The sequence below is a fragment of the Panthera onca genome, chromosome C2 (genome assembly GCF_046562875.1).
Source record: "Panthera onca isolate mPanOnc1 chromosome C2, mPanOnc1 haplotype 2, whole genome shotgun sequence".
Taxonomy (NCBI): Eukaryota; Metazoa; Chordata; class Mammalia; order Carnivora; family Felidae; genus Panthera; species Panthera onca.
In genome coordinates, this window is record NC_138347.1 from 1,830,925 (window position 1) to 1,849,122 (window position 18,198).

General features: G+C 49.3%; 1 protein-coding gene across 4 annotated transcripts in view; it reads left to right on the plus strand.

Annotated features, from left to right (window-relative positions):
* The first annotated feature begins 769 nt into the window (after positions 1–769).
* UBE2G2 (ubiquitin conjugating enzyme E2 G2) overlaps positions 770–18,198 on the plus strand; it is a 40,373-nt gene continuing 22,944 nt past the window's right edge. The window contains exons 1-4 of one of the 4 annotated variants that reach the window (XM_078452683.2): positions 778–902; positions 1,420–1,508; positions 17,932–17,967; positions 18,062–18,107. In XM_078452683.2, coding sequence (XP_078308809.1) covers positions 18,067–18,107 — 41 coding nt within the window. In that variant the 5' untranslated portion in view covers positions 778–902; positions 1,420–1,508; positions 17,932–17,967; positions 18,062–18,066. Of the gene's footprint in view, positions 903–1,419; positions 1,509–1,611; positions 1,790–17,931; positions 17,968–18,061; positions 18,108–18,198 lie in introns of those variants that run through there. The other 3 variants (XM_078452681.2, XM_078452682.2, XM_060640604.3) reach the window with 3 other exon arrangements.

Below are 18,198 nucleotides of genomic sequence, written 5' to 3' on the forward strand. Positions count from 1 at the left end.
CCCCCCCACAATGTGTACTTTAACGGATGGGTAGGATCTTCAATTTTTATCTCCGTTCTCTTTAAAGAATATACACCTGGAATGAGATCTGCTCAGGCATCAGTCTACCTGCCCTCGGTTCCCACCGAGTGATGGAGGCAGGATGGAGGCTGCTACCCTCCGTCTCCATACTTTGTCCCCGTCCTGTCCCCCAGGCGCCACCCTCCGTCTCCATGGACGTCCTGTCCCCGTGCTGTCCCCCGCCACGTCCCCCAGGCTCCACCCTCCATCTTCATGGACGTCCTGTCCCCGTGCTGTCCCCCGCCACGTCCCCCAGGCTGCCGTCCTCCGTCTCCATGGACGTCCTGTCCCCGTGCTGTCCCCGTCAAGTCCCCCAGGCGCCACCCTCCGTCTTCATGAACGTCCTGTCCCCGTGCTGTCCCTCGTCAAGTCCCCCAGGCCGCCGTCCTCCGTCTACCCGTCCCTCATTCCAGTTCTCCATCTCCATCCCTGGTCCCGATCCTTTAATCAGACCTTCCTGGGACACCACCGGTAGGATGTAACCCGCTCTGGGCGCCCGCGGCTCCGGGATCTCCCGGAAGACCCAGGCCCTCCAGGAATCTGGATCCCCGGGAGCGACGTTAACCCACAGAGGGGCCGAGGCCCTGGCGTTGGGTAGGAACCTCGGAACCCCGCGATCAGGCCGTCCCGGCCGCCGCGCCTGCGCCGCTCCCCGTGGCGACGGCGCCACCGCGCACGCGCACGCCGCGTCCCGGAAGGGTTTCCGGGTCCCGGCGTCGACCCGGAAGCAGCCCTGCGGTGGGCGGGAGAGGCCGGCGCTTGGGAGGGGAGGTCGCGCAGCATAGCTGTTGCCAGGACGATGGCGGGGACGGCGCTCAAGAGGCTGATGGCCGAGTACAAACGTGAGTGCGGGGTCCGCGCCTCCAGTCTGGGGACCCGCTCCTCCCCCCCCGCCCCGTCCGTCCGCCCCGTGTCCCGCGCGTCCCTCGAGCTCGCGCCCCCCCTCTGCCGACCCCCGGCCCTGCGCCCCCCTCCTCCAGTCCCCGGGCTCCCACCCGGCGGTAGAGTCCCTGCTCGGGGAGGCTCCGGGCGCACACGGCCGTGTGTGGCGGCCTGAGTTGGTGGAGATGTGGGAGCCGTGGACGCCGAAAGCACTGAGTCATGCCCGCTTGTTCCCGCGTAGGCGCGGGGACGGGAGTTTGGTCCTGGGAAACCGTGAGCCCTAACAGTCTGCGGTCCCCTTCCTCCGCTGCGCCCACTGCCTGCTCTTGACTTCATACACGAACTCGTAAAAGGAACCCTTGGAAAAGGACAGTCGGCATCACTACTCCACGAGTTTAGAAATGCGTCAACAGTTCCACGCAGCCTTTGTTTTTGTCTTTGGCTCCTTTAGTAATTTAGAGGACTCCCTCATTCCAGCCTTGCAGGAAAACCGGAATTGCCTACTGAGAAGCTGAAACCAAAAGCGTATGGAGAAAAAGCGCATTGTGATGCATTTGGGGTGAAAGGTCAGATTTGGCTTTCTCTTTAATAACGGAACAGTTTTTGAGTAGTGCCACCTGTCACGCTTTCTAGGTGGTGCCCAGAGAGCCTCCTTTGTGCTTTCCTCGCCAGGGAAAGGTTTTAATGTTTGGGGAAAGTAAAGGGAGAAACGAAAGACGAAGAACATTCCGTGTTCTGCCTTTTGACAGCCCCGTTGGGAGAGTTGCCAGGAGAGGTCATGGGTGAAACGGATGTGTGGCAGGTGTCGTGAGCTGCTGGTGGAGACGGGGTGGTCGCCCGCGTGTGGGTAAGAGAGGGTCTCTGCAGCCGCAGTCCCGGTTCAGGCCTTGACCTCTGCACTTTGGTCCTCTGGGAAGGTTAATGCTTTTCAGGATACTTGATAGATAACTCTGATTTTGGTAGCTGGTGTTGTTAGGGTGACATTGAGAGTACTTTAGAAGAAGGTTGAGAGTAGGCCAGAATAATGACTGTAATAAAAATAATTGGTAAAAATGCACGGAGCTCAGTCCCGTAACCGGGTTGGTGGCCCTGCACGCGGAGGGTCCGCGTTCGGCGGGAGCACACCAGGGTGATTCACGTGTGGGCTCATGAAAGAAATGTTTAAACACTGCTCGCTGCCAGTGTCCCCTACAGTGGGAGTGTCTTTGAGAGACTTGGGGGCAGAGTATGAACGGAGGGTTGGGTGGGAGCGGGGCACCGTTGCCTGTGTCCTCACGGGAGACCTGGCCGGGGGTCATATGTGTGGGCACACCTGTCATTCCTGCCTTCCCCGTCCGTGCTTCGGTGTCTGTCTTAGGCTGTTTAGCCCTGTTTCTAGACTTCGAGAAAAGGTTATTTTCTTGTGTCTTTAGGGAAGGAATCTGTTAAGGCTGCAAGGGGAATTAAGTTCAGGCTGCTGCTTCAGTCCAGTCTCTGCATTGTTGAACTTGTGTTTCCTAAGGATATTGGCGGTGGCCAAGGTTACTCTTCCCTTTACTGTACTTGCAGAAACTTCATCCGTTATTTCAACCATGTTGTCATTTTGCAGTAATAAAACACAAATAACACCTGACTTCCAAAGCCGTATCACAGAAGGGTATCGTATGCATTTTTATGTGTTAATGTGACTTCTCAGAGTCCGCGGGAAGGCAGAGCCCTGAGGAGCTCTCCTGAGCTTGCCCCCCTGGTGATCCTGTCGGACGCTAATCTGGGCGCTGCTGTGAGCGCCCCCCCCCCCCCCCCCGCAGGTGTCACAGGTTACTAAACAGCCGTCGTGCAGGTAGGGAGATCATCCTGGGTTACTGGGGTACAACCCGTTAACCACACGAGGCCCCGGAACAGAAGAGGCGGGAGAGGAGAGGCAGGAGGGGGCGTCTGAGACGTGCAGAGCACGAGGAGGACTCCACCTGCCGTGGCTGGCTCTGGAGAGGCCAGGAACAGAGGGGCGTGGGTGGCCCGAGAACGTGAGACCCGTCGCTGGCCGACAGCAGTGAGGACCGGGAGCCTCCGTCCCACGGCTGCAGGGAACTGGATTCTGCCGCCAACCTGAGTGGATCTGGGCAGTGCCCTGCCTTGACCGCTGCCCTGTGAGAGTAGAACCACCTGCCCCTTCTGACACACGGAAACCGTGAGGTCATCGGTGGGTGTCGTTTTAAGCCGTTGGGTTTGTGGTGATTTGTCCCATCAGCGATAGAAGATGAATGCAGTATGTTACTGAGGGGGTTCTGTGGTTGCTGTATCTTAGAATCATCGTAAATTCCATTTAGTGACTCTCATCTTGTGTGAATTAGCATCCGGTTTGTCTTACCACACCGGAAGGTGACTCATTCATTGTAAAGGTGGACTTTGCAGGAACGACCTTTCTGTGAAATGGGGTTTCAGTGGATTGGGACAGGGTTCAGGCATACTTTATCGTATTTGGGAATAGTCACAGGCCTGCAGAAATTTCGAGGGGCGGAACCTTGGATATGATTCTGTACAGCCCCTGGTTTTCCAAATTGTGTAGGCAGTTGAGTAACAGAGGCAAAACGATTGGCCTAGCTCCTTACGGCCAGGAGAAAGGAGAACCAGGAAAAGAACCCAGATATTTTAAACGGGTGTCTTTGCTTGACGTTCTGTCGTCACCCATCACCCAGCCTTCCCGAGAAGGTTCAAAAACAGACAGGTATTGGGTTCTGGGGGTTTCCTCAAGAAGGCTAAGTGGCTAACAACAGAAGTCTGCTCTGTCGCTGTTCTGGAGGCCTGGCGTCCCGACTCCGTGTTGGCCGGGCCACGCTCTGCAAGCTCTAGGGAGGAGTCCCTCTTGGCCTCCTGGAGCTTCCGGTAGTTGCCGGCAATTTTTGCTGCTCCTTGGCTTGTGGCAGCGGAACTCACATCTCTGCCTGTCTTCCCTCTTCTGGAGGTGCCCGTCATAGCTTTAGGACCCACCCCTGTCCCATGTGACCCGTTTTAACTGCAGTCCATCTGCAAAGCCCCCATTTCCAAACAGAGTCACATCTGGAGATTCTGGGGGACATTATTCAGCCTAGTTCAGTGTTGAATAAGAACCTCAAACTTGCTCGTGTAAAACTGATCTCTGGCTCCTCCTGCACCATTGCTGCTCCCGCAGTCCCCGTGCCTCCCTTGGTGGCAGTCGTGTTCTTCCAAGTTTTGGGGCTCAAACCTTAAATTCACCCTTGATGACTCACTTTTTTTTTTTTTTAAGTGTATTTGTTTTGAGAGAGAGCACAAACTAGGGAAGAGGCAGGGAGAGAGAGGATCTCAAGCAGGCTCTACAGCACAGACCCCTCCATCTCAGGAACTGTGACACCACAACGTGAGCTGAAATTGAGAGCTGGACGCTTAACCGACTGAGCCACCCAGGCGCCTCTGTGTTTAATTTTTTTATTTTTATTTTTTTAAATGTTTGTTTATTTCTGAGACAGAGAGAGAGCATGAGTGGGGGAGGGGCAGAGAGAGAGAGAGAGAGACAGACAGACAGACAGACATACACACAGAATCCGAGGCAGGCTCCAGGCTCTGAGCTGTCAGCACAGAGCCTGATGCAGGGCTCGAACTCATGGACTGTGAGATCATGACCTGAACTGAAGTCGGACGCTCAACGGACTGAGCCACCCAGGCACCCCTGTGTTTAACTTTTAAAGGAGCAGCCAAGCTATTTTTCTGACTGGTTGTACCACTTTACATTTCTGCCAGCAGCGTATTAAGGAGTTCCACTGATTCTGCTCCCCTGTCCACACTTCGTATGCTGGGTTTTTACATATTTAGCTGTTCTAGAGTGGTATGGTGTCTCATTGTAGTTTTCATTTTAAAACATCTTAATTCTGCCATTTTCTGTCCTTGTTTTTCAAATTCAGTTTTTACCTTAAGTTTATTTACACTAAAAAACAAACAAACCATCACAGTTCACTCATTTCTCCCACCCTCCCACTGCCTTGCCTCTGGCAACCATCAGCCTGTTCTTTGTATCTATGAGCTTATTTTTTTTAACGTGTATATATTTTAGGTATGTATAATACATATATTTTGATATATATATATTTTCTTACCGTATATAACCGATTTTTTTCGGTTTTCCAGTACATATATAAAAGTATGTTTACACTGTACTGTAATCCGTTAAATGTGCAATAACATTATGTCTAAAAAGAACCAATGTACCTACCTGTGTTTGCCCCATCGCATATCAGCTGCTTTGTTGTAAGTTGATTTGACCATATATGTGTGGGTTTATTTCTGGGCTGTTTTGTTTCTGTAATCCATGTGTCTGTTTCTATGCCATTTCTACACTGTTTTAACTACTACGGCATTGTATTATAGTTTGAAATCAATGAGCCTGATTCTCCAGCTTTGTTCTTTCTCACATTTGGCTACCCTGGGTATTTAATGGTTCCATGCAAATTTTTGGAGTGTTCTATTTTTTGAAAAATGTCATTGGAATTTTGATACGGATTGTATTGAATCTATATATTGCTTTTTGTAGTATGGACTTTTTAATAGTATTAATTCTTCCATTCCATGAGCATGAAGTATCTTTCCATTTGTGTCTTCAGTCTTTCATTAATGTCTTGTCATTTTCAACAAACAGGTCAGTCACACTCCTTGGTTAAATATATTCCTGGGTGTTCTATCTTTTTAATGCAATTATAAAAGGGATTTTTTTTTTTTTTTTTTTTTTTTTTTACTTTCTCTTTCTGATAGTTCACTATCAGTGTATAGAAATGCAACAGAGGGGCGCCTGGGTGGCGCAGTCGGTTAAGCGTCCGACTTCAGCCAGGTCACGATCTCGCGGTCCGTGAGTTCGAGCCCCGCGTCAGGCTCTGCGCTGATGGCTCGGAGCCTGGAGCCTGTTTCCGATTCTGTGTCTCCCTCTCTCTCTGCCCCTCCCCCGTTCATGCTCTGTCTCTCTCTGTCCCAAAAATAAATAAAAAACGTTGAAAAAAAAAAAATTAAAAAAAAAAAAAAAAAAAGAAAGAAATGCAACAGATTTTGGGGCACCTGGGTGGCTCACTTGGTTAAGCATCAGACTTCGGCTCAGGTCATGATCTCGCGGTCTGTGAGTTCGAGCCCCGCGTCGGGCTCTGTGCTGACAACTCGGAGCCTGGAACCCGTTTCAGATTCTGTGTCTCCCTCTTTCTCTCTCCTCCCCCACTCATGCTCTGTCTCTCTCTTCTCAAAAATAAATAAACGTTAAAAAAAAAATTTTAGAGATGCACCAGATTTTTATGTATTGGTTTTGTACCGCTCAACTGTATTGAACTTATTTTAACGATTTTTGATGCCGTCTTTAGGGTTTTTTAATGTATAATATCTTGTCGGCCTCAGATAGTGACAGTTTTGCTTCTTTTCTTTCCAATTCGGATACTTCTTATTTCTTTCTTTTTTTTTTTTTTTTTTTGCCTAAGTGCTCAGGCAAGGGTTTCAAATACAATGTGGAATAACAGTGGTGAGGATGGGTTTTCTTGTCTTGTTCCTGGTCTTAGAGGAAAGCCTTTCAGCGTTTCACTATCGAGTATGGTGTTGGCTGTTGGATTTTCATCTATGGCCTTTATTATGTTGAAGTATGTTCTGTCTGTACTTACTCTGTGGAGAGTTTTTATCATACGTGGACACTGAATTTTGTCAAATGCCTTTCTGCATCGATTGAGATGATCATACGGTTTTCATCCTTCATTTTGTTAATGTGGTGGATTACATTGATTTGCAGATACTGAACTGTTCTTGAATTCCTGGAATAAATCCCACTTGATCATGGTGTATGATCCATTTAATATATTGTTAAATTCAGTTGCTAATATTTTGCTGAGGATTTTCACATCTGTGTTTACCAGGGATATTGGCCTGTGACTTTCTTGTGGCAATCTTGTGGTTTTGGTATTGTGGTGATCCTAGTTTCATAAAATGTTCCCTTCCTCCCCTCCCGTTTTCTTTCTTTCTTCTTTTCCTTTCCTTTCTTTTCTCTCTCTTTTTTGGGAAGAGTTTGAAAAGAACTGGTATTAGTTAATTCTGTTTTGAACATTTGGTAGAATTCACCAGTGAAGCCATCTGGTCTTGGACTTTTGTTTCTTGGGAGGTTTCTGATTATTGATTCAATCTCCTTACTAGCAATCAGTTCAGATTTTCTATTTCATCATGATTCACTCTTGGTAGATTATGTGTTTGTGTATCCATTTCTTCTAGATTGTCCAATTTGTTGGCATACGATGGTCCATAGTAGTTTCTTATGGTCCTTTGTGTTTCTGTGGTGTCAGTCGTAACATCTCTTTTGTCATTTCTTTCTTTCTTTCCTTTTTTTTTAAGTGTGGTCCATGCTAGGCATGGAGCCCAGTGCAGGGCTTGAACTCATGGCCCTGAGATCGAGACCTGAGCGGGTGTTAAGAGTTGGACATGTAACTGACTGAGCCATCCAGGCACCCCATCATTTCTGATGTTTCTCTTCTCGAGTCTTGTCTCTGTCTTGGCGAGTCTGGCTAAAGGTTTATCACCATTATCTTTTCAAAGAACAGCTCTTAGCTTCATTGATCACTTCTATTGTCTTTTTAGTCTGTTTCATTTATTTCTGCTCTAATGTTTGTTATTTCTTTCCTTCTACTGACTCTGGGCTTTGTTTTTTCTTTTTTCTAGTTTCTTGAGTTGTAAAATAAGGTTTAGTTGAGATTTTTCCTGCTTCTTGACAGAGGCATTTATCACTATGAACTTCTCTCTTAGAACTGCTTTTGCTGCATCTATAAATTTTGGTACGTCACATTTCCTTTTTTGGGGGAGGATCATAAGGTATTTTTTTATTTCTCTTGATTTCTTCTTTGACTTATTGGTTATTCAGTAGCATGTTGTTTAATCTCCACGTATTTGTGAATATTCCAGTTTTCTTCACGTAAGTAATTTCTAGTTTCATACCGTTATCAGAAAAGATGCTTTATATGATTTCAGTCCTTTTACATTTGTTAAGACTTATTTTGTGTCCTAACAGGTGATTTGTCTTGGAGAACATTCCACCTGCACTTGTGAAGATTGTGTATTCTGCTTTTGTATGGAATGTTCTGGTTCATCTGGTCTAATGTGTCATTTAAGGCCAGTGCTTTCTTATATTTTTGTATGTCAGTGGGATATTAATGTCCTCTACTGTTGAGTTGCTGTGTCTCCCTTTAGGTCTGTTAACATTTGCTTTGCATATTTAGGCGCTCCTGTGTTGGGTGTGTAAATATTTACAAGTGTATCTTACTGTTGGAATGGCTCCTTTAGCGTTATGTAATGCCTTTCTTTTGTCTCTTTGTTTTAAGTCTATTTTCTCTGATACAAGTATAGCTGCTCCAGATTCCTTTTGGTTTCCATTTGTGTGGAACAGCTTTTTTTTCTTTTCTTTCTTTCTTTTTTTCAATCCCTTCACTTTCTGTGTGTGTGTGTGTGTGTGTGTGTGTGTGTGTGTGTCCGTCCTTAAATTTGAAGTGAGTTTCTTATAGGCAACGTATAGTTGGGTCCTATATTTTAATCTGTTCAGCACTCTGTGTCTTCTGATGGGAGAATTGAGTGCATTTACACTTAAAGTAATTACTGACAGGCACGTGCCTGTTGCCATTTTTGTTGTTTTCTGACCGTTTCTGTAGTTTCTCTCTGTTCCTTTCTTCTTTTCTGTTCTCTTTGTGCTTTGATGACTTCAGTGGTATGCTTATGTTCCTTTTCTTTCTTTTTTGTGTATTTGCTACAGGGTTTGGCTTTGTGGCTACCACGTGGCTCACATGTGACAACTTCTGTACAGTCTGTTTTCAGTTGATAATAAGTTTGATCCCATTCTAAAGCTCAATACTGTTGTTCTCCTTTCACCCCATATTTGATGTTTTTGATTCACACTTTACATTAAAAAAAATTTTTTTTAATGTTTTATTTATTTTTGACAGAGAGAGAGAGAGAGAGAGAGACAGAGCATGAGCTGGGGAGGGGCAGAGAGAGAGGGAGACACAGAATCTGAAGCAGCTCTAGGCTCCAAGCTGTCCGCACAGAGCCGGACGCGGGGCTCAAACTCAACAGCTGTGAGATCATGACCTGAGCTGAAGTCAGACGCTTAACCAACTGAGCCACACAGGCGCCCTGACACTTTACATTTTTTTAATGTGTGTGTCCTTTAACTAGTTTTTGTACTTACAGTTATGTTTACTACTTACTTTTTTTAACCTTCATGCTAACTTTGTAAGTGATTAACCCCGTACTTTTACTATATACTTACCTTTGCAGTGAGATTTATTCTTTCACATGTGTTCTCGTGAACACCCTTTCTTTTCAGTTAAAGAATTCCCCGTAACAAGGCCGGGTTAGTGGTGATGAACCCCTTTAGCTTTTGTTTCTCCGGAGAGCCCTTTATCTCTCCTTCAGTTCTGAGTCGTAACTTTGCCGGGGAGAGTATTCTTGGTTGGAGATTTTCCTTTCAGTGCTTTGAATGTATCGTGCCTCTGCCTCTGGCCTGAAAAGTTTCTGCCGAAAAGTCTGCCGATAACTTAGCATCACGTACGTGTACATAACAAGTGGTTTTCATCTTGCTGCTTTGAAGATTCTCTCCTGGCTTTTACTTTTTGGTAGGTAATTATAAGGTGTCTTGGTGTGGGTCTCTCTGGGTTCTTCTTCCTTGAAACTCTCTGGGCTTCTTGGATCTAGATGCCTGTTTCCTTCCCCAGATGAGGGAAGTTTTCAGCCATTACTTCTTCAAGAGATTTCTGACCCTTTCTCTCTCCTCCTCTGGAAGCCCCATGATCCAAATATTAGTCTACTTGATGTCTTAGGAGCTCCTAACTGTCTTCACTTTTTTTCATTCTTTTTGCTGCTCTCATTGACTGAGTTCCACTGACCTCGAGTGGCTGATCCTTTCTTCTGCTTCATCTGGTCTGTGTTTCAGTTCAGCCGTTCTGTTATTCACTCTGCGATTTCTCTTTGGTACGTTCTTATATTTCCCACCTCTGTTGAGGTTTTGTGTCCATCGGTTTTTCTCCTGTTTGGTGAGCGTCTTCGTGACCATCACTTTGAACTCCTTATCGGCAAACTGTCTCCGTCTCACTGAGATCCTTTTTCCTGAGGTTTTATCTTGTTCTTTCCTGGGAACATATTCCTGTTTGTCCATTTCGCTGGACTGTCTGAGTTGGTCTCGATACCAACTGGGAACACCCCCCTCTCCCAGTCTGGAAGGAGCGGCCTCGTGTAGGAGATGAACCTCGTCATTCAGTCCCGTCCCGGCTTTCGGTTGTCACTCAAACCTTCGTGCTGTCCCAGCACCTGTTGTGTCTTTGATACCTCCCGCAGTGGAGGGTGTGCCAAGACTTGTCATTGTCCCAGAGCGGAGGGTCTCAGCACGCAGATTCAGGGTGACTGGAAGCCAGGCCCACCGGCAGCAGCTTTTTAAGGTGTGCAGATACGTACAGTCCTGTGGGGCCTTAAGCATAAGCCCCACTGGTCACCAGAGCTAGGCACTCTGCAGGTGTCCCCAGTATGGCTGTCACAAAAATCGGGACTCCAGATGAGTGTGTAAGTTCTTTTCTGGGCGATGCCAGTGAGCTGAGCTGGTGCAGGGCAGAGGGAGAGTGCCAAGGTGGTGCCATAGCCGTATTTTCGTAGAGAGCAGCTCTGTGGACCGTGGAATGTGTGCCAGACCCGAAGGCTACCTCTCAGCTCCAGGACACGCAGGGAGGCCTCCTTCACGGAAGGATGGGGGAGTGGGCCTCAGCCTGCCCTCTGTGCAGTGCCCTGGGGATGGCAGCCTGCCAAAAACCCTTTCTCCGACTGTGGTAGACCCATCAGACCCGGGAATGCAAGGTCCCCTGGCCACCAGCACCAGACGATCAAGGGACATCTCCCCCCGGTGGCAGCTGTAAAAAGCAGGGTGCCGGCTGTGTGTAAAACTCCCTTCTGGGAGACATCACACTCTGGATTTCGGCGGAAGGTGAACGCGAAGATAGCGGCTGCCCGCTGAGGTCTCTGGAAGGGATCAGGTTGGTCCCAAGATGCACATCTAATCAGAAGCACACCCCGCAGGCTGCAGTCCTCATGGTCAGCTGATAGCCCTCCTGCCCAGAAAGACCGGCCTCTTGCTTTCCCCGGGGGTGGTAGCTGTTTAAGAACTGCTTCTCTATTAGTTAGAGTCCTGTGGGACCCACAGCACGAGTCCGGTGGCCGCCAGAGCCAGGCGATGTGGAGATGTCCCCTGGAAGCAGTCGCAAAATTTGGGGCACCAGATCGGTTTGAGCTCCTCCCTGTGTGACTCTGATTGTTACAGGTTCATGGGACCAGCAGCTCCGGTCTCCCTGGCCTCCAGGGCCAAGCGATCAAGAGGTGTCCCCTAGGTGACAGCCACAGAAATCAGGGCACTAGATACGCGTAAAAGCTGCCTTCAGGTGGATGCTGGTGCCCGGGAGCACAGCGGAGGGAGAGGCAAAGGTGACCCCCCGGTCTCTGTCCGCAGAGAACAGTGTTCCGCCAGGCTCCTGCTGAGTGTGATGAATCAGACGCCTGCGCCCCGGTGGCCACTCTGATGCCAGCAGGCGCACCTCCGTGAGTCTGGGCGTGGTCCACGGGCTGCCTCGGAGCTGGGCCCTGGGGAGGGCCAGTCCCCGCCCCGAGCCCTTGAAGGGAGGTTTCTCACATGGCTCCCGTCTTGGGGGTCTTGGGATGCGAGTCCCATAGGGTCTCAAAGCTAGATGATTTGGAGGCTCGTGTATGCAAGCGTTCGTCTTAAAAGTTGGGGTGCTGCTGTTCAAACCCTTTACTCCTCAAGAAGCAGCTCTGGGTTTTGAGTTTCCTCCTGGTTGTGAGATACTGTGCGGGGGGTCATGGTGAGATTGTGTCCCAGCTTCTGTTGGCCACTTCAGTGTGGTTTTCTTCTCATTTGCTTGATGCGCAGTTATGACCCAGCCGGCCTCAGTGTGCTTTGGGGGGCAGATTGTTCCGTTTGTAGCTGTAGACTCCATGTTCGTGGGAGGAGGGGCGCCGAGGGTCTCACTGCATCGCCATGTTCTCCTTGTGGCTTTGATTTGCGTCTCCCTTGCGACCGATGACATTGAGTGTCGTTTTGTGTGTTTATCTGCCATCATAAGCGTCTTGAGTCTTTTGCTGATTTTTAATCATGTGTATTGTTTTCTTATTAAGTTGTAGGAGTTCTTCATATACTGTGGCTACAAGTCTTTTGTTGGACATTTTGTAAATATTTTCCCTTAAACCATGGCTTGCCTTGTTTTAAAAATTGTGGAAGAAAAACATGATTTTATCTTACCAGTTTGTTTTGTTTTTAGTTTATTTACTTACTTTGAGAGAGACCGAGACCGCGCGAGTGGGGGAAGGGCAGAGAGAGAGGGACAGGGACAGGGAGAGAATCCCAAGCAGGCTCCGTACTGTCAGTCCAGAGCCTGCGGCGGCTACTTTTTAAGCCACTATTAAAAATATGTTTTTAACGAATTAATATTCTCAAGGGGTCAGTGGCATAGTTTTTGCACATTTCTCTGATACTAGGATTTTGTTTTTCTTTTTGAAGCTGTTTTTGTGAGTAGACACCAAGCTGTCTGTGCAGGTGTGTATTTTGGAAATAAAACGAGTGTCGCAGAAACGTCCCCCGTGTTACTGTAACTTCCCTGACCACTAGGTGCCGCTGTCGAATAAGGATGCGGCTGGGACTGCAGCCCGCCGGCTGCCCCTCCCTGGAAGGCCCTGGAAGGAGGGCGCGGGAGGGAGGCTCCAGGGGTGGGTCCACAGATGAAGAACGAAGCAGCCCTTTTTGGAGGGAGCCCCCCCCCACCAGATCCCTGGAGGATGAGTCCCCCACCCCCAGCAGTTTATCAGTCCTCTGCTTTAATTTGTCAGGTGTTATGCGAAGGTGATTGGCCTGGATTTCAGATGACTGGGCGTGTAGCTCCTGGTGAGCTGGGTTCTGGGCTTCCCTCTCCCGGTGGTCGGCTGTCACGCAGACACCCGAAGGGGGACTGAGACGGTCGGAGTGTGTGTGACTGCGCCCGAGGGGCTCAGCCTTCCTGGCACTCGACCTCCGTTGCACTTGACTGCTGCCTCCTCGCAGTGCTGGCTGCCTCGCCGTTTGTCCCGCGGCACTGGCCTCGCGTTGGGGCCCTCGCTGCCCCTTCCTCTTCCTCCCGCGTGCTGGGCTCTGGTGCCCTTGGCGACAGACGGGGCTCTCCCCGTGCCCGTTCTTGTTTCCTGCTCAGGGTTTCTTAGCAGGTGTTACTGGTGCTTCGAATGAAAGAGTTGTCCTCGTGTGCACTTTCTTTATGGCCCCTTCCCCCTAAATGGCAGTAGCATTCCCCGGTCACCGCGGACACCCGACAGTGGCACCCGAGTTTCCCAGTGTCCCCTGGGAAAACTCCAGCAACTGCCACCAGGTCCCCGCGGCTCCACCTGTCCCTGTGCGCACAGCCCCCAAGTTTCTCCTGCTAGTGTCCTCTCTCCCTTGAGCTTCAGACTCGTCTGAGGTCTCTCCGCTGGTGTGTTTTCTAGTCTCCACCTTAATGTGTTTAAATGAGAATTCTTGCCTTCCCCTCAGACCTGCTCCTTCCCCTCCCGTCCCGGTAATAGTGCTGTTCGCTTAGTTGTTTGGGCCGGGGACCCGGGACCAGTCCTCACATGTCACACCCATTTCGTCCCTGTCTGCGGGACAGACCCCCAGAGTCGCCACTCTGACTCAGGCTGTCACCTTCCCTGCCTGGACTGTCACAGTAATGGCTTAAAACTGTTTATTAGCCTGAACTACAGCCGGCATAGGGTTCAGGTTCAGGTTCAGCTTGGTGAGCTTCTCAGAGCATCACCACCCAGATGAGCAGGAAGGCTGCCAGCCCGCCAGAACCCCACTGTGCGGGGCCCCCACTCCACCAGAGCAGCTCTGTCTTCATGGGGTAATCACTGCTTTGCTCTGTTTCCACCGAAGCACGCATTCTTAAACATTGTCGTTTAGAGTGCCTGTTTTTTAATGGATGTAATCCATCTATAAATGTAGTTACATATTGTCTATTCTCTTTTTTTTCTTTTTAAAAATTTATTTATTGTTGACAGTGTGAGAGCAGGGGAGGAGCAGAGAGAGAGAGAGAGAGAGAGAGAGAGAGAGAGAACTTTAAGCAGGCTCCATGCTGTCAGCACAGAGCCCGCTGCGGGGCTTGATCTCAAGAGCTGTGAGATCATGACCTGAGCTGAAACCAGGAGTTGGGCACTTAACTGACTCAGCCACCCAAGCACCCTGTGTTGTGCATATATATCTGGGTGTGTACGCATATGTGTGGTGTATTATGTGTCGTGTGTAGTACGGGGCTGGTTTCTTTTGCATGACTGTGTCGCGTGTAGCTGTGTGTCATTTATTTTCACTTTTGTTCCACTGTATGAATTCACCACGGTTTCTTGACCTCTTCTGTTGCTAGATATTTGGGTGTTTTCTTTTTTTTTGGCTGTTACGAGTGATGCTGCTGTAAATATGCAGCAAAGACACGACGGAATATTTCTCAGCCATAAAAATGAAATCTTGTCATTTGTGACAACATGGATGGACCTTGGGAGCATTACGCTAAGTGGGATAAGGCAGAGAAAGACCGATACCAGATGGTCTCACGCATGTATGGAACCTTAAAAACAACTCACAGAAGGAGAGTACAGGTTGGTGTAGCCATGGGGGGTTAGCAGGTGGACAACATGGGCGAAGGGGTCAGAATACAGACTTCCAGTTATAAACTAAGTCCAGGGGATGTCACGTACGGCCTGGCGATGATAGTTAACAGTGCCGTGTTGTGTATTTGAAAGTCGCTAAGGGGCTAGGTGTTAAAAGGTCTCATCAAAAGAGAAATTTGTGATTGTGTGTGGATGGGTGTTAACTTGCTGGACTTTGCTCATTGCAGAATATATACGAACACCGGCTCCCTGTGTTGCACACCTGAGACTAATATGGCAGTGTAAGTCAATTCTGTCTCAGTTGGAGAGAAAGGAGCCCCCCTCCGGCATCACCTTCACCCTGAGGCCTTTCTTGCCTCAGGTGGGCGTGTGTCTTTGTATCACTTTGCCACCTCCCTCACTACGTTCTTCAGTATGTCTTTTCGTGTGTGTTTCCTTACTTATTGGCTGTCTTCCTTCACTGGAACGGAAGGGAAGCCCGTGGAAGGAGGGGCCTTGTCTCTCCTTCACCACTGCGTCTGCGCTGGCTGGAGGAGTGGGGCCTGGCGGCCGCGTGGGTAGCGGCTGGCCCCTTCTAGTCCAGCTGGCCGAGGGGAGTGTGGACACCGCTGCCCCGGGGCTTCGTGCAGCCCCTCAAAGCTTCAGATAGGACCAGAGGGCAAATGTAAGTAAATACCATTTGGATGAGTGATTCCGCAATTAGAATTGTAGCTGGGCACTTTTCAGGACATCAAATTATGTGGCAAAACAGAGACGTGACACGCTTTCAGGCCAGCGGTTAGAGCGATATTTTGATGACACCGGTGAAGTATTTAGTTAGAGTGTCCTGTGTTCACAAGGTGTAGATTCACCGTGGCCCTTCTCTCGGCCTCTCTCGCTTAAGCTTTTACCCACGGGGGGAAGTGTGGTCTCTGTCTCTTTAGGGAGAGTGTGAGCTGTTACAGCGTCAGACCCTTACTTCCATCCAGGGACATTTCGTCCCCGTCTTCCTCCGGAGACTGATCCATAGGGCGGTGGCAGGGGGCTAGAGGCTGCTGCGCATGCGGCCAGGTGGTCGGTACCTGGGTCTGTAGCACTTGTGGTCAGGTGGCAGGTTAACTCCCGGTGCACGCGTGCGCGTGTTTCTGTGTGCTTGTCCTCCGGAGAGGGTCGCGGGCTCCCGGCGACTCCCGGCGGCCTCCTTTCCCACCCGGTGGTCCCAGTTTACATTCGTGCCCGCAGGGTGTGTCTGTGGCTCCTCGGCGGGGGGAGGCGGCCTTCTGTCCCATCTGGAGGCTCGGGCTCCTGGGCTGCTCCGCTGGGGGCACGGTCATCCCACTGTGGCCTTAGTTTCCCCACAGTTAATGAGTTGAGCACCTTGTGACATGTTCCTTTATTTTGTGACGTGTCTTCAAGTCTTGTGCTTGATTTTCTTTTGGGTGGTTTATGTATTTTTATCGATTCTGAGAAGTTTCGATACTAGCTCTTTGCTGGTTATGTCTGTAGCAAATACCGTCCTCTCTGGGGCTTCCCTTTTCATTCTCTTAAAGGTCTCTTGATAGCAGAGGTTCTTAGTTTCAGCGCTCTTAATTTTACCCATCTTTTCCTTTGATGGTTGGTGCTCTTTGGCTTTACCTTTGTAGTTAGTCTAAATTATTTATTGTTTTATGTTTCATAAAACAACTGAAATTAATTTTGGGGGGAGTCAGCTTTATTGAGATAAAATTTGCACACAATTAAATGTGCTACTTAAAATATTTTTTTTAATGTTTATTTTTGAGAGAGAGAGAGAGACAGACAGAACGGGAGTGGGAGAGGGGCAGAGAGAGAGGGAGACACAGAAACCGAACAGGCTCCAGGCTCTGAGCCGTCAGCACAGAGCCCGACGCGGGGCTCGAACCCACGGACTCTGAGATCATGACCTGAGCTGAAGTCGGACGCTCAACCGACTGAGCCACCCGGGCGCCCCTCAACTTAACTCTTTTTCAAGAAGTCTGGGCTGTTCTCAGTTGTTTGCATGTTTGTGTATCTTTTAGAGTTATCTTGTTTGCATTCAGGCAAGAAGACCTGTTGGGATGTTGGCTGAGGCTGCACGGAATCTGTAGGTGCAGTTTGAGGAGGATTGAGAACTGTAATTTTGAGGCTTCCATCCATGAACTTGCTCGAGTCTCTGCTTGGGAAGGCCTTCAGAGCCGTGGCGGTTCTCGCAGGCTACAGGTCTGCACAGCTTTTAAAAACTTACCTGTATGTGTTTCCTAGTAGAGTTGACGTCTTTTTAAGATTATTCTAGTTTGCTCATACATAGAAACACATTCAGTCACATGTCTGGACCTCATAGTCAGCAGTGTTGGCCAACTCACTTCTTCTAGTGTGTCTTCTGATTCTTTCGGACTTTGGGCGTATGTGACGTGGCATCTGTGAGTAACGATGGTTTTACTTCCACTTTTCGGAACCTTACGGCTTGTAGTTATTTGGCAAGGGTTTGGCAATTTTATGGCCCTTCAGGGAACCAGTTTTTGGTTTTGTCTGTCTGTCTGTTTCTTGCCACATCAGCGATGTCTTGGGCGCCTGGGCCCTACAGGAAGTGCATCTCTGGCCCGATTCCCTACTCCCGGGTGGCCACCCTTCTTGCCCAGGACTGTTCTTCTCTCGTCACTCGTCCGCGTCTGTGTGCGGGTTTGGGTTCACTCTGGAGCCTTCCACATAGAAGACGAGGAGGCCAGGAATTGGGACGGCGTTTCTCGGTGGCGGGGCTGGGCCTCAGTCTCTCGGCGGCCACTGGTCTTCAGCGGTTGCCGAAGTGCCGCCTGCTTGCTTCTTCCTACTTTCGATTCTCGGCGCTCGGGCCTGACGCTCCGTGGGGTGCCACGTCGGGGGCTCACAGATTGAGTAGAGTGGCGCCGGGGACCGACAGCTGTGCCGTGCGTGCTCCGAGTCCTGGTTCACGAGCGCCGGCCGGTCCCTCGTTTCTCACGCTCAGAAGGGCCCGTGCCGCCGCTCACAGCGCCAGGAAGCACCATCCCGTCGGAAAACCGGACGCTGTGCTTGACGTGTGAAGTTGAATCGAAACAACCGGCAGGGGTATTTTTGAAAGATAATTGACCCCTTCGGTTTCTTCATTTGTCAGATGAAAGGGTTTATAGCTCCAGAATTCTGCGTTTTGCTGCCGTAAAGAGCCGCATACGTAGTCGTTGTCGGAAACGTAACGGGAATAGGCGTTCGCTTTGGACAGACGGGGTTTTAATCTGTTAATGTATATACTCCACAGTTGTTGTTTGGTTACAATGCCAGCCTGATACTCGTTCTGTTTCATAATGCTTTTGCTTTTTCATTTTGTAGAACTGACGCTGAATCCTCCGGAAGGAATTGTGGCGGGTAAGGCACTAAAGTTAGCTTCTTTGTAATTTACTTCTAATTGCCAAAGTGGCCTTCTAAGTTAATTGTGGAATTTTTTTTTTGTTTTTTTCAGGTCCCATGAACGAAGAGAATTTCTTTGAGTGGGAGGCGCTGATCATGTAAGTTAGTTATATGTGCTGTTAGTTTCCAAGAGTTATTGGACATCAGACCCCGGAATCCAGCTAGCAGCAGGGCTGTGCTCAGAAGTCT